This window comes from Piliocolobus tephrosceles, chromosome 5 (assembly GCF_002776525.5).
Source record: "Piliocolobus tephrosceles isolate RC106 chromosome 5, ASM277652v3, whole genome shotgun sequence".
NCBI classification, from domain to species: Eukaryota; Metazoa; Chordata; class Mammalia; order Primates; family Cercopithecidae; genus Piliocolobus; species Piliocolobus tephrosceles.
In genome coordinates this window covers 155,127,619-155,141,612 of record NC_045438.1, presented here as the reverse complement: position 1 = coordinate 155,141,612, position 13,994 = coordinate 155,127,619, and the positions used below count along the sequence as shown (strand labels likewise).

Genomic DNA, 13,994 nt, shown 5'->3' with positions numbered 1-13,994 from the left:
ACTTTCAGGTATTAAAGCGTTGATGACTTCCTTCCTGCCTTGTATCTTATGGCCCAGGGTTGGCCCTGTGGGAGCCCAGGCAGATACGTCAGCCTTAGTTGACTCATTTCTCTCTCCTACAGGCTCCCTGGCCATGAAGGTCTGCAGGAAGGACTCCTTAGCCATCAAACTCAGCAACAGGCCCTCCAAGCGAGAGCTGGAAGAAAAGAACATCCTTCCCAGGCAGACAGATGAGGAGCGGCTGGAGCTGAGGCAACAGATTGGCACCAAGCTCACCAGGTAGGACAGCGGCACCCTCTGCCTCCCTGGCAGTGGGCCTTTAGCTCTCCAGATTCTAGCAAAAGAATTCACTCTCGGCCAGGCGCAGTAGCCTATGCCTATAATCCTAGCACTTTGGGAGGCCAAGGCAGGCGGATCACATGAGGTCAGGAGTTCAAGACCAGCCTGACCAACATGGTGAAATCTCATCTATACTAAAAATGCAAAAATTAGCCAGGTATGGTGGCCTCTAATCCCAGCTACTCAGGAGGCTGAGGCAGGAGGATCACTTGAATCCGGGAGGTAGAGGTTCCAGTGAGCTGAGATTGCACCATTGCACTCTAGCCTCTGTGACAGAGCAAGACTCTGTCTCAAAAAAGAAAAAAAAAAGATACAATGGAAAACATCCCATTTTGTCTCCAAGGTTGTTTCTATAGTGCTCTCTCTTTCATTTATACAAATCTTGGAAAATTTACTTGATTCAAGGTTCAGGGAGAAATTGAGAGGCAGGTTTCCAGGGAGAATAATCATCTGTAGAAAAGCCTCCATCATCTGACCAGGCATGGTGGCTCATGCCTGTAGTCCTAACATATTGGGTGGCCAAGGCAGGCAGACTGTTTCAGCCCAGGAGTTCGAGGCCAGCCTGAGCAACAAAGTAAAACTCCATCTCTACATAAAATAAAAAATTAGCCAGATGTGGTGGCACATGCCTATGGTCCCAGCTACATGGGAGGTTGAGGCAGGAGGATGACTTGAGCATAGGAGGTCAAGGCTGCAGTGAGCCATTATCATGCCACTGCACTCCCAGCCCAGGTGACAGAGTGAGAAAGAAAAAAGAAAAAGAAAAAGAGAAGAGAAGGCAGAAGGAAAAGGGGAAGGGGAAGGGAGGGGAAGGAAGGAAAGGAAGGCCTCCATCATGTAATAGAATTGACCTATGGAGAGATAAGGTGTGGTTTGATTAAGCACAAAGCAGTCAGATAAGCAAACTCTCTGCTATACGGTTAAGTGGTTGGTAGTGATGCCTCATTACTCCACTGGGACTCTTTTTGAGTGATTGCCCTTTATGTATGGATATTACAGATATAGGCATAGCTTTATATTATATTAAGATATTAACCACCTATGTATGTATTTGTAATCAAGGGCATGTTTATGTGACATTAGGTAACCTTTGTTGAGTACTTATTATTTGCCACCATTCTCTAAACATTTTATATGTATTAAATCATTTGTCTTTGGGCCTCTCTATAAGATACACATTCGTACACCCATTTTACAGATGAGAACACCGGGCATAGAGAACTTTGGTTGCTTTGCATAATGTCACACAGCACAACTCTGGAATTCTCTCTCTTGAGCCCTTTCTTTGTACCAGACACTGTTGTGAGTGCCTGGACATAACGTGTGGAAGTCTACCAGGGCTTAATTTCTGATTCTCCCTCTTACTAGCTATATGGCCTTAAGTAAGTCACTTAGTCTCTTTCCCTGTGTTTCTACATAAGTAAAAGAGTGACTTGTGAAAATTAAGCAAATTAACAGAAGTATTTAAAACAGTGTCTGGCCCATAGCAAGCAATCAGTTACCTGTTGTTACCATCACCTTTGCAATGTACAAGTGAGGAAGGTGGTACATAGAGATTATGTAGACATAGGCGTCATCCAACTTTATGCCAGTATTCTTCCCTCCCACCTGATTTACTTTGTTACCTAAGGGCAGCTTCTTTTCCAAAATTAACTTGGTTTCCTCTTGGAGGATGTTGTAATGGTACAGGGCTTTGTAAAATGGTCACCACTGATGGATGATTGGACATAGTATTATGCAGTCTTCAGAATCATAGAATGAAAACATCTAACCTGCCACACACACATACATTTTTTCTCTCATTGATTGAAGTAACACGGCCTTGTCTTTTAATACCTCAGTGATAGTTGCAGCTCTCTAGAAAGCCTGTCCCATTGTTGGAGAGCCTTATTGTTAGGTATTTTTCTAATATTGAACTGAAATCTGTCCATGCCACTCCCATCCATTGGTCTTATTCTGTGTTATCTGCACCTTCATGCCCTGTAACACGGCATGCTTTAGCATACTTGAAGATAATGATCCTGGCCTCCCTGATCTCTCTCACGTTACATAGAACCATATGTCAGCTCTGAGATTGGTTGGGGTGGGTGGGTATGGTTCTGGGCTACTCCTGACCCAGCTTGTTCAAGTTTACACATTATCCTCTAGGGGATTAGAAAAAAGAGAAGGAGCAGATCTTTTATCATAGCTCCTTCCCCTCACTTCCCATTCCTCCAGCTCTGCTACAGTACAAGCAGAGCCCCAGGTATGTGAGGGGCAAATGAAAATTTATCTGCAGGTGGGAGTGAGATGCCAGAGCATCTGGCTGCCTGCGTGACCTCTTCTTTGGCAAGTGTGAGACAGAGATGGGAAGCATAGGAAGTCGGCCTGTGAGCCTGGACATCTGCTTTTTCACTGTGGGGTCCTTGCACCTGGTTTAGACTAGCACAGTAAAAAAGGGCACCGTTGTCTGAGAGCATACTCCTAAAAAGAGAGACAACCCCAGGCTGTCCTGCCTGAATACATATCCACAAGCCACCACCATGACTGGCTAGCAAAGGCAGCTGCAAAACCCAGAGGTGGGAAGAGACATAAACCATCCATGTCCTGAAAGAGGTTCTCTGTATCTGAAATCTTATTCTGGTAAATCAGCCCTTTCCCAACTCTTCCCCTAATAAGGATGCTTAAATACTGCTTGGAATTTGTGACATCCACTGAAGGTTTACCATAGTATACTTTGTTCCTAGCCCTCTTTCATTATGGCCGATAGCAGGTGTATTATTCAGTTCACTGCTATGAAGAAATACCTGAGACTGGGTAATTTATAAAGAAAAGAGGTTTAATTGACTCACAGTTCTGCATGGCTGGGGAGGTCTCAAGAAACTTACAATCATGGCAGAAGGCACCTCTTCACAGGGCGGCAGGAGAGAGAATGAGTGCAAGCAGAGGAAATGCCAGACAGTTATAAAACCATCAGATCTCATGAGACCCACTCATTATCACAAGAACAGCATGAGGGAAACTGCCCCCAAGATTCAGTTACTTCCACCTGGTCCTGCCCTTGACATGTAGGGATTATGGGGATTAAATTCAAGGTGAGATTTGGGTGGGGACACAGAACCAAACCTTATCAGCAGGAGAAGACACGTCAACTAGGGACAGAAAGACAAAGTAGAGAAGGCAGCATATTCAAGCAATTGAGATGACCTGCGTCCTTCCTCTGAACCCACTTTGTCCTTCACTCTTTCAACTAGGGAGTTTCTTTCTTTGTAGTAAGACCCTTGGAAGCTCTAGCCAGATTGCAGGGACTGTGCCTAAAGGACAGACTGTCAGGAATGTCTAGCAAATTGGCAAAGTTGTACAGAGCTTAGCACATGTCTCCATATGGCAGGTCATATCTATACCTCAAGGTCATTTTTGAGGTAGCACAGCCATTAATGCAGACCCAAAGAGTTTTAGGGACAATTCCCTTTAGAATTGAGAGCTCAGCTCTGTGTTTCCAGCCACCCATTCATCCTGAAGCCAGGGAAGAATGAAGGGGAAATCTGAGAACCAAAAAGTGACTGTGGTAGAGAGCGAGCTACTCTGGAGTCAGGAGTTTGGGTTCTAGCTCTGATTCTTTCGTTTCCTAGTCATTTGCCCTGAAGGCATTAGACTAGGTCATCTGATTACTGTGTGTAAAACATGTGCTTTATGATCACAAAAAGCAACTAAAGGAATGCAGACGTGTGCTGTAGAGTTGGCATTTCTTAAGCTACAAGGCCGCAGCATTCTCTGGCTATTAATGTACTGGAAATCTTAGGCTCTTTGAAAAGCATGTGACCAAGTCTGTGGTCCTCATGGAGTCAGCAAGATAGAAAACATAATTTTAGCCTGAAAGTTCCAGTAACATGAGAAAAAAAAAAAAAGGCCACAATGTGCAGCATTCTAAGAATAATCCCTGTGCTTCCAAAAACGTTTACTTGTTGAGGCTATTGGGCAGACTCTCCTAAGTCTCAGTCAGCAAGTCATCTGGATTTTTAAATAAATAACGATTTCAATTAACTGCCATTGGAAACGTATGGACTGCCCTAGGGACATGAAGGTTGGTCAGCAGGGTTCATGTGACTCCTCCTCCATATGTATACAGACTTTGAACTTTGGGATGGCACAGAGGACCAAGGAGTGGTGAATGATGCCATCCACTGGGGTGCCAGGTGAAAATAGTAGAGCGTCTATTTACATTCATTTCATGTCATCCTTTTTAACATGGTTATTTGTGCCCAGATTGTACTGTGCATGGTGTATCATTGCAGTAGCACCTGTGTCTTATACATAAAGAAATGGTACATATGGGGACATGTGATTAGATTCGTATTGATGAAGTTCTCTTAGGGTCCCCTGGTTTGAGAGTCACTTCTCAGTGCTATGTGAGTGACACTTTTCATCTCCAGTAGACACACAGAGACCTCAGGGCAATCCCTCGCCCCACCTACCCCGCCCCATGAGAAACCATTCTGCATTCTCTCTAGATCTCCTCTTGGGATTCCATATCCTGAACCCTAGGAGGTGCCCTGACTATGGGATCTTAGCCATCACATCTACTTCTAGTTCTGTTCATTTGTCAAGCTTTTTATTCCCACAAGAGTAATGTTCCCTCATGACCCCATTTTGTTTATTTGAAATATAATTGAACATACTACCCCCAAAATATCAGTATTAAAAAAATTAGACATGGAGCTATGCTTCTCAAAGTTCATAGTTAGGGTGCCCTGTCAGGGTGACCTCGTGATCAGCCAGAGCCAGCATGCTCTGGCACTTCCTCACGTTCCAGCCTGTGGCACTGACTGATTGTTGAAGTGAAACCCCCAGAGGTTGGAGCTTCGGATCACTAGGTATGGGGTGTTCTGGAACTAAAGAAAAACCTGATGGCTAACAAGCTGTGCTTTTGATTCTGAAACATCCTATAAAAAAGTGAATCATTCAGTAAGTTGATAGGGCTACTCATGTTTAAAGGAAGGAGATTAAGACTCCAAAACATGACCTATTTGTGGTCAGTCAACAGCCAGTCTACTTGGGACCTCACCTAGGGAATCGCTAGCTCTTCAGACCCAACAGAGGATCGACTGGCCCAGTCCTCTCCAACTGAGGTCCTCTGTCCCCACTCATACCCTCTTGGTTGTTTGGACCAGATGAAAAAGCCTACAAAAGAAAAATAAAATGGAAAGTGCTTCACCATATACACAGGAGGTTATCATCTAAAGTGAGCTCAGGAGTAAATAAGGATTGGGACCATCTACCTCCCTGACATACTCCTTCCTCTAAGATATCCTTTACTCTTAAAATATCACCCTCCTACTCAGGAATGACCTATGGGCATTTTTTTTTTTTTTTTTTTTTTTTGGCAGTCAGAGTTGACCAGAAGTTTTTCATCAACTGAGCTGGAGCAGGCAGACCCCTCACTTCTAGTTGGATGCATCTCTATGTAGAAGCTCTTGGAAGCCTGGCCACTTGGTTTGGGAAAGAACATTTCTCCTTATAATGTCCTTTTCCTAAGCTAGACATAGCCAATAATGCAGACCACTCACCTGTGATTATTCCCAATGATCAAAGGAAGATACTGACTTCATTTAAGCTACTTGGTGTATTCATTTGCTGGAGCTGCCATAACAGAGTCCCACAAATCAAGTGGCATACACACAGAAATGCATTGTCTCGGAGTTCTAGAAGCTGGAAGTCTGAGATCCAGGTGTCAACAGAGTTGGTTCCTTCTGAGGGCTGTGAGGGAGGCTCTGTTCTGGGCGTCTCTGCCGTCCTCTTGTGTTTGCTGAGAATCTTTGGCCTTCCTTGGCTTGTAGATGCATCACCTCAATCTCTGCCTTCGTCTCTGCATGATGCTTTCCCTGTGTGTGTATCTCTGTGTTCAGATTTCCCCTTTGTATAAGGACACCAGTTATGCTAGATTAGGGCCTACCACCCCATCCTGAAGACCTCATTTTAACATGATTATCCCTGTAAAGACCTTGTGAGGTGCTGGGATTAGGATTTCAACTGGAAGTTTTAGGAAGACAGAATTCAATCCATAACACTTGGAGAAGTGTCAAGTGGGTTTACCTAGAGAAGGGACCATGACCCCAAATGCATGTGGAGACAGAGAGATATTGCACAGAAGTGAAGCAGACAGTGAGGAGATGAAGAGGGAGTGTTGGGAACAGGGGCAAGATGAAAAGTCCACCCTTGCATCAAGAGACCATCACTGTTGAGCTTCACCCCCATGTTGTTTCGCAAAAATGAAGGACTAGTTTGTTAGCTCTTCTGAAAAAAGAATCTGGATTTTTAACATGACAATTTCAAATTTTTTAGACTTTATAGGACTGGCACAGTGATTTATGCCTGTAATCCCAGCACTTTGGGAGGCCAAAGTGGAAGAATCACTTGAGCCCAGGAGTCTGAGACCAGCCTGGGCAACATAGACCCCATGATGACAAAACAAATTCTTAAAAATTAACTGGGCATGGTGGCTTCCACCTGTAGTCCCAGCTACTTGGGAGGCTAAGGTAGGAGGATCCCTTGAGCCCAGGAGGTCAAGGCTGCAGTGAGCTATAATTGTGCCACTGCACTCCAACTTGAGCATCAGAATGAGACCCCTCTTTAAAAAAAAAAAATGAGATAGGCAAAAATATATATTTGTAGACTGAATTGAGCCCAATGACTCCATCTCAGTCCTGGGCCACCTATTTTAAATCTTGGTCCTGGATGGTGTCGTTTATTCTATTTATAGTATATTCATGAAGTCTTTGTGCGTGCACTGCACGTGCCGAGGAGACAGTGAGACAGGAAGAGTAGGTATGTTGTAAATGTAAATGTGAACACGTGTATGTATCAGTAGCAATTTAAAATTAGCATCTGTAGAATTCAAAGTAGTTTGAATGTACAGTCATACATTGCTTAACGATGGGATTACATTCTGAGAAATATGTCAGGCAATTTTGTCATTGTGTGGCCATCATGAAGTGTACTCACACAAACCTAGATGGTAGAGTGTACTACACTCCTAGGCCAGATGGTAGAGCCTATTGCTCCTCAACTACAAACCTGTATGCTATGTTACAGTACTGAATACTGTAGTAATTGTAACACATGGTATCTGTGCATCTAAACATAGAAAAGGTAAAATAAAAGTACAGAATTATAATATTTTGGGACCACAGTCCCATATGCAGTCCATTAACCAAAAGGTTGTTATGAGGTGCGTGACTTTACTTATTTGTGTGGATTGATCTTTAATCAATATGCCATATTCCTAAAAATGAACACTTGTTCCAGGTCTTTGTTTTAGGAATTCACTTAGGTTGCTGCAGAATGTCTGCAAGTGACTCCTAAAGAACACATTAAGTTGGATGAAGCTGGTGAAGTAGCTTCCCTGCTTTCTTTTCCTTAACACCCACAGCCTGGGAATCAGAAGGGTTTAAGGTTAAAGCACCTAGTGACGCTGATAGCTTGAATCTACACTTAAGGCATGGAAACTGGCACTAAGCCCCACGTGGTAGATCAGATGTAGTTTTCTCCTTCGTAAAGGACCAAAATTCTTCCTGTTTTCTCTCCTCCTCACTACTTTATCATTACCATGACTTAAAAAGCTGGCAAGTGGGGCACAGTGAATGAGATAGTGAGATAATAGTCTGATCATCTCCATGAAGCCTAGTATGTTACTCTGCCTTATTTAGAATTTCATAATATGCTAGATAGAAAAAGTCTCCTAAATCTGTATTTTATACTCCTAAGTAGTCTACACCATTGTTGCTACAAGCAGAATATGAAATAATATGTACCAAGGATTACGCGCTGCTTTAAATCATGATACAGTGTTCAAGAGAGAAAATTGAAATCCATTTTTTATGCTTGTAGCACAGCCAATAAAGTACAGTAATCTCGACTTCTAAATGTAGTTTGAGTAGTGTTTATGGTTAGGGAAAATTGGTGCGGTGAGTCTGACATACCGACACCTAGCTCCGAAGTGCCAAATAGTGTCTCCCCAGGATTCTAAGGCCTAATGCTGAGTGTGAGCTGGCATCTCCCCAAGCTAAGTAATTTCTTCTGCTGCAGAAACACTTTCTAAAAATAGGAATAACAATAAAAGGCTCTATGAATTCAATTCAATTTGGACTTACTCAGTGTCCCTGGATACGTGTCACTGTGAATTACCACTCCAAAGAAAAAAGGAAGGAAAATAGACTGGAGTGAAGTTTTGGAGGCCGTGCTTTAGGCCTAGCCTTTGCAGTTGTGTGCCATTATCATCGCCATCCTCCTCCTCCTCCTCATCCTCATCTCAGCTGTGGAGGAGCAGGGAGTGGGGCACAGCTTAGAGAGCACAGGAGAGAAATGGAAACAGGGCCCTGGTATTCGCTCATCTTCAGATCCACAAAGCCTGGGTGGGAGTGGCTCAGGCCAGGGAGACTTCCCATAAACTGGGAGGATTCTGAGACCTCCCATAAAACCGAAGGAAGACGCCAGTTACCAAACTGAAATTGTGTGTTGGGAACAAGTCAGGTCAGGGTGAGCATGATTTGAATGTATTTATTGAGTCCTACAACATTTGTACCACAAATGCATGGACTCTCAGAGGAGCTAAGCTGCTTTCAGATAATTTGACATCTTTTATGAACTCACTGCACACAATAGAAAATCCTTTTTGAGAGCCCTTCGGGAATACTGTCATCTTCCGAAAGGTGCTCAGATGAGCCTAGGCTACAGCACTACCTGTTTGATAGACAGTTAAAGAAACCACATATTCACTGGGGCTTATTTAAAAAAAAAATCAATGGAAGGTGAGAAAGCGTCTGGATAAGAAGATTTGAGCAAGATGCATTGGAAGGAAGTAGAATAAAACTTCAAAACCACACATGTAGAGGTTCTGGCATTGAGCCATGGGTCACAGCCATCACAGGGCCCTACAGCCATTGAACATGTCTCAGAGCCCTTGCAGGGACGTGCACGGCCTCTTACTCTCTCCCTCCAGCCTCTAGCTGTTAACAGCTGCAGCAAAGACTGAACTCTTGACATCCTGTTGCTAGGACAAAGTTTCTAAGCCTTGACTCTGTGTGTGTATGTGCATGCCTGTGTGTCAGGAGGAGAGGAGGCCCAGCCTGCAAGCCCAGGTCTGCATGTTGAGGAGCAGAGCCACATCTTGGGGAGCACCACTAGTTCTCTGCATCTGTGACTTGTGGCTGCCCCGGCAGCCTATACATTTTTCAGTGATATAGTAAGTGTGGTGGACAAAGAGCTGCCTTTTACCCAGTGGGAACACAATCGATCTTAGTGTTTAAACTTGCAAAGGTTCTTTTTTTTTTTTTTTTTTTTTTTTAAAAAGTGGCCATTCTTGGAGGCTGTGAGTCTTACTTTGTTTTATATTTCGTAGCTGTTTTAAGCAACTGATTATTCCAGCAGCATTTCAAATTTTGGGTGCAGGGGGTGGGAAGAGCACAGCTGTACTCAACTGCAGGCTAAGCAGGGAATGGAGGAATCTTCTGGGCTGCATGGTCACATTTTAAGAGGCTCCTCTTAGGGTAGATGAAGAGGAAGCTTCAAAGACTGAGCTGTTTGTTACTCACAGCCCCTTTTTGTTCTCAGGTGATTTTCCCCTAATCTGTAATGATTGTTCTTGTTTGTTGTTAATCTAAGCAGATGGCAGAAAGAAAGGCTGTGTTTCTGAGGATATTCCCTGTGGTTTGTTGTTGTTGTTTTTTGTTTGTTTGTTTGTTTTTTGAGATTGAGTCTCACTTTGTTGCCCAGGCTGGAGTGCAGTGGCACAATCTTGGCTCACTGCAACCTCCACCTCCCCAGGTTCAAGTGATTGTCATGCCTCAGCCTTCCGAGTAGCTGGGACTACAGGCCTGTGCCACCACACTTGGCTAATTTTTGTGTTTTTAGTAGAGATGGGGTTTCGACCTGTTGGTCGTGCTGGTCTCAAACTCCTAGACTCAAGTGATCCGCCCACCTCAGCCTCCTAAAGAGCTGGGATTACAGGCGTGAGCCACTGTAACCAGCCAGGATATTTGGCGAAGTGAAAGAAGAACCAACCCATCTACATTTAAAGACCTCTCAGGGCAAAGGTCCTTGACACATGCCATATATAACTTTAAAGCCTGTTGCTGTAGATAAAGTGTTTCCCCATCAGCACCTCATCTAATAATCCCCATGCAACCCTGCAAGGCGGCTGCTACTGGGAATCCCATTCTGTAGGTGAGGAAACAGAACCAATTATCTTAGAGATGATAAAGGGCAAAGAGAAGCACATCTAAATCCAGGGTTTTCCTATTTCTGGCAAACCCACTGGAAAAAATGTTTAGTTTGGTTTAGTTTTTATGTTGAACAGAGCTTCCCTCCCAAGGACCTGTGGTTTGGTAGGTAGGTATCCTGGTGGACTGTAAAGTTCTAGACCAGTGGGTCAAGCTTGTACATGCAAATATCCTCAAGGGAGAGATAAGGCATGGAATGAGGAAGAGGAAAGGAGTTGTTCTTCTATCTCAGGCTTAACTGGGCTTTTTATTGCATTTCAGTAATACCTGTGCCTGTTGCAATCTGGGGAACAGAGGTTCGATGCAGTGGTTCTCCTGGTGTGGCCCATGGGCTAATGGCATCATCTTCCCCTGGGAATTTGTTGAGGCCCCACATATTGTCAGGCCCCACCCCAGACTCAGAATCAGAAATTCTTGGGCTAAGGGCGGGGGTGGTGTGCAGGAATCTGCATTTTAACCAGCATGATTCCGATGCACACTAAAGTTTGAGAAGCAGTGGGCTAGTAAGAAGAGCAATCAAAGACTTTGGAGCTGGACCTGAGCTTGAAAGCTCTTCACCATTTACTAGCTGGGCCCCTGTCAAGCCTTAGTTTCCACGTCTGTAAGATGGACCTCCCACACAAGGTATCCAGAGCACCAAATGAGTAAGACTTTCAACTGTAGTAGATAAGGAATGCTATTTCCTTCCCTCTCCTGGTGAGTTTGAATACTGTATCATGCTAGACTCTTATTAGAGTAAGTAATGCTGGGCAGGTGCGGTGACTCACAACTGTAATCCCTGCATTTTGGGAGGCCGAGGCAGGTCGATCACTTGAGATCAGGAGTTCAAGACCAGCCTGTCGAGCAAAGTAAAACCCCATCTCTACTAAAAATGCAAAAAAAAAAAAAACTAGCCAGGTGTGGTGGCACAGGCCTGTAGTCCCAGCTACTTGGTAAGCTGACGCAGGAGAATCGCTTGAACCCAGGAGATGGAGGTTGCAGTGAGCTGAGTTTGCACCACTGCACTCCTTCAGTCTGGGGGAAAAAGAAAAGAATAAGTAATGCTAGTTATCCTAACAGAAAAATCCTAAATCCCAGTCACCGAAGGCAGCAAAGGTTTATTTCTCACTGGAGTTAAGCCTAATGTGGATCTGGTAGCCTTGATCCTTCAGGTAGGCATTACATACTTCTAGAACACATGGCTCCAATCTCAGTTTCAAGGGAAGAGCAAGTAGAGGAGGCACACACATCACTTCTGCTCACAGTCCATTCATCAGATCCCAATCTCACTTCAAGGGAGTGTGGAAAACATAGAGAAGCACACGCAGTGTTGGAAGAGCATAAAGGACCTTTTCCACAATTCCACTGAGCCTCCAGTTGCCACATAGGTCTTTAGGTCATGGTTCTTGCAGTTGTGTAAAAGGGACTGTCACAGCTCTAAGAGACTTGATTAAGACTTTTCACAAGTAGCAGCTGGAATTTAGGGGCACCAGGTACATCTGAATGGAGCATATCACGTGGATTGCCAGAGGGGTCTGTCTTGGGGCCAGTATATGGAGGTCACTAATACCCATGGTCTATATCAATGAATTTGCGCCTGAGGTTAAGTTTAGTAAACCAACTTAAGGAAATCAAAATGATCTCAATTAGAGAAAACAGACTCAAAAAAATCAACATTGCTTTTGCTTAAAGGAAAAACTAGCTTAACTACAACTGAGAAATCATAAAAAGGAACAGTAGACTTTGAACTTGAGTGAGTTTGTTTTATATGAGTTTAAGGTTAAATTTCCAGGGAAACAAGTTACTAAGGGAGACCATGGGAACCTCAGCTTCAGCCAGTTGATTCAATTGGAAACTATTGATTAAGCACCAACCGTGTTCACAGCTCTGTAGTGGGTGGTATTTAAAAGGTAGCTGGATAATTATGCTTCTCAGAAGGTTTAGATGAGTGAGTCACGGTATGCTTACTGTTCTCTGGTTTCATCCGGAAAAGATGCAGCAAGTTCCATGAAGAAGGTGCAGATCTCTCTGTAGCAAATTCTTTTACGGGTGCGAATTTATTTTAGATTATTTCTCTTGCCACTTTTTTTTCCTTTAAAATGTCCCCAAAAGAATGGGAATGAGTCAGGGCTCTGATCATGTAAACACTGAATAATCTAAACATCTGTTTCGGAGGTTTCTTTTCTCTTAAACTTGTGCATTAATGTGAACAACTTCAACTTGAGTTGTCAGACCACTTTTTTTTTTTTTTTTTGCAAGATGTTCTTTTCTACAACCTTTTTAACCACTTATAAGCTTATAACAGCCACAAAGATGTGTCATTTCTCTCATAAATTTACCATGAAAGGATTTCTTAGTCACTTGTGAACTTACCAGGAGGCGCTGAATAAACTCTGATTTAAATCATTTTATGAAGCATTCAAATAATGGCCTAAACCTTGGTTAAAAGGCAATTTTACTGCATGGAATATTCAAATATCTCTTCTAGCTTCATACTGGCTCAGAGATTTTTGTCACTGAGTGGACTTTGGGCCTATGACTTGTTGGAGACTCTTTGATGAGTTTCTTTTAAAAGAAAAAAAACTTAGGTTCAAGGGTATATGTGCAGGTTTATTATAGAGGTAAACTGCATATAGCGGGGGTTTGGTGTGCAGATTATTTTGTCACCCAGGTAATAAGCATAGTACCTGATAGGTAGTTTGGTAGTTTTTTGATCCTCAACCTGCTCCTACCCTCCACCCTCAAGTAGACCCCAGTGCCTGTTGTTTCCTTTTTTGTGTCTGTGTACTCAGTGTTTAGCTCCTACTTAGTGAGAACATGTGGTATTTGGTTTTCTGTTCCTGTGTTAGTTTGCTTAGGATAATGGCCTCCAGCTCCATCCATGTTACTGCAAAGAACACGATCTCATTCTTTTTTATGGCTGCATAGTATTCCGTGGTGTATATGTGTATATGTACCATATTTTCTTTATCCAGTCTGCCATTGATGGGTATTTAGGTTGATTCCATGTCTTCACTGTGGGCAGTGAATAGTGCTGTGATGAACACACATGTGCATGTGTCTTTATGGTTGACTGATTTCTATTCCTTTGGGTATATACCCAGTAACAGGATTGCAAAGTCGATGGGTAATTCTGTTTTAAGGTGTTTGAGAAATAGCAACTGCTCTCCACAATGGCTGTTTACAGTCCCACCAGCAGCATATAAATGTTCTCTTTTCTCCACAACCTCGCCAGCATCTATTATTTTTTGACTTTTTAATAATAGCCATTCCAATTGGTGTGAAGTGATATTTGGTTTTGATTTGCATTTCTCTAATGATTAACAATGTTGAGCATTTTTTCATGTTTGTTGACCACATGCATGTCTGTTTTTGAAAAGTGTCTGTTCATGTCCTTTTTAATGGGGTTGTTTGGTTTTT

The 13,994-nt window shown here is 43.2% G+C and overlaps 1 protein-coding gene across 8 annotated transcripts in view; it reads left to right on the top strand.

Moving 5' to 3' along the window:
- The window catches only part of PHACTR1 (phosphatase and actin regulator 1), a 571,629-nt gene that overhangs the window by 515,782 nt on the left and 41,853 nt on the right, over nt 1-13,994 (top strand). For all 8 annotated transcript variants that reach the window (XM_023185354.2, XM_031935689.1, XM_023185352.1 and 5 more), the window contains one exon: nt 123-279. In XM_023185354.2, coding sequence (XP_023041122.1) covers nt 123-279 — 157 coding nt within the window. The remainder of the gene's footprint in view (nt 1-122; nt 280-13,994) is intronic.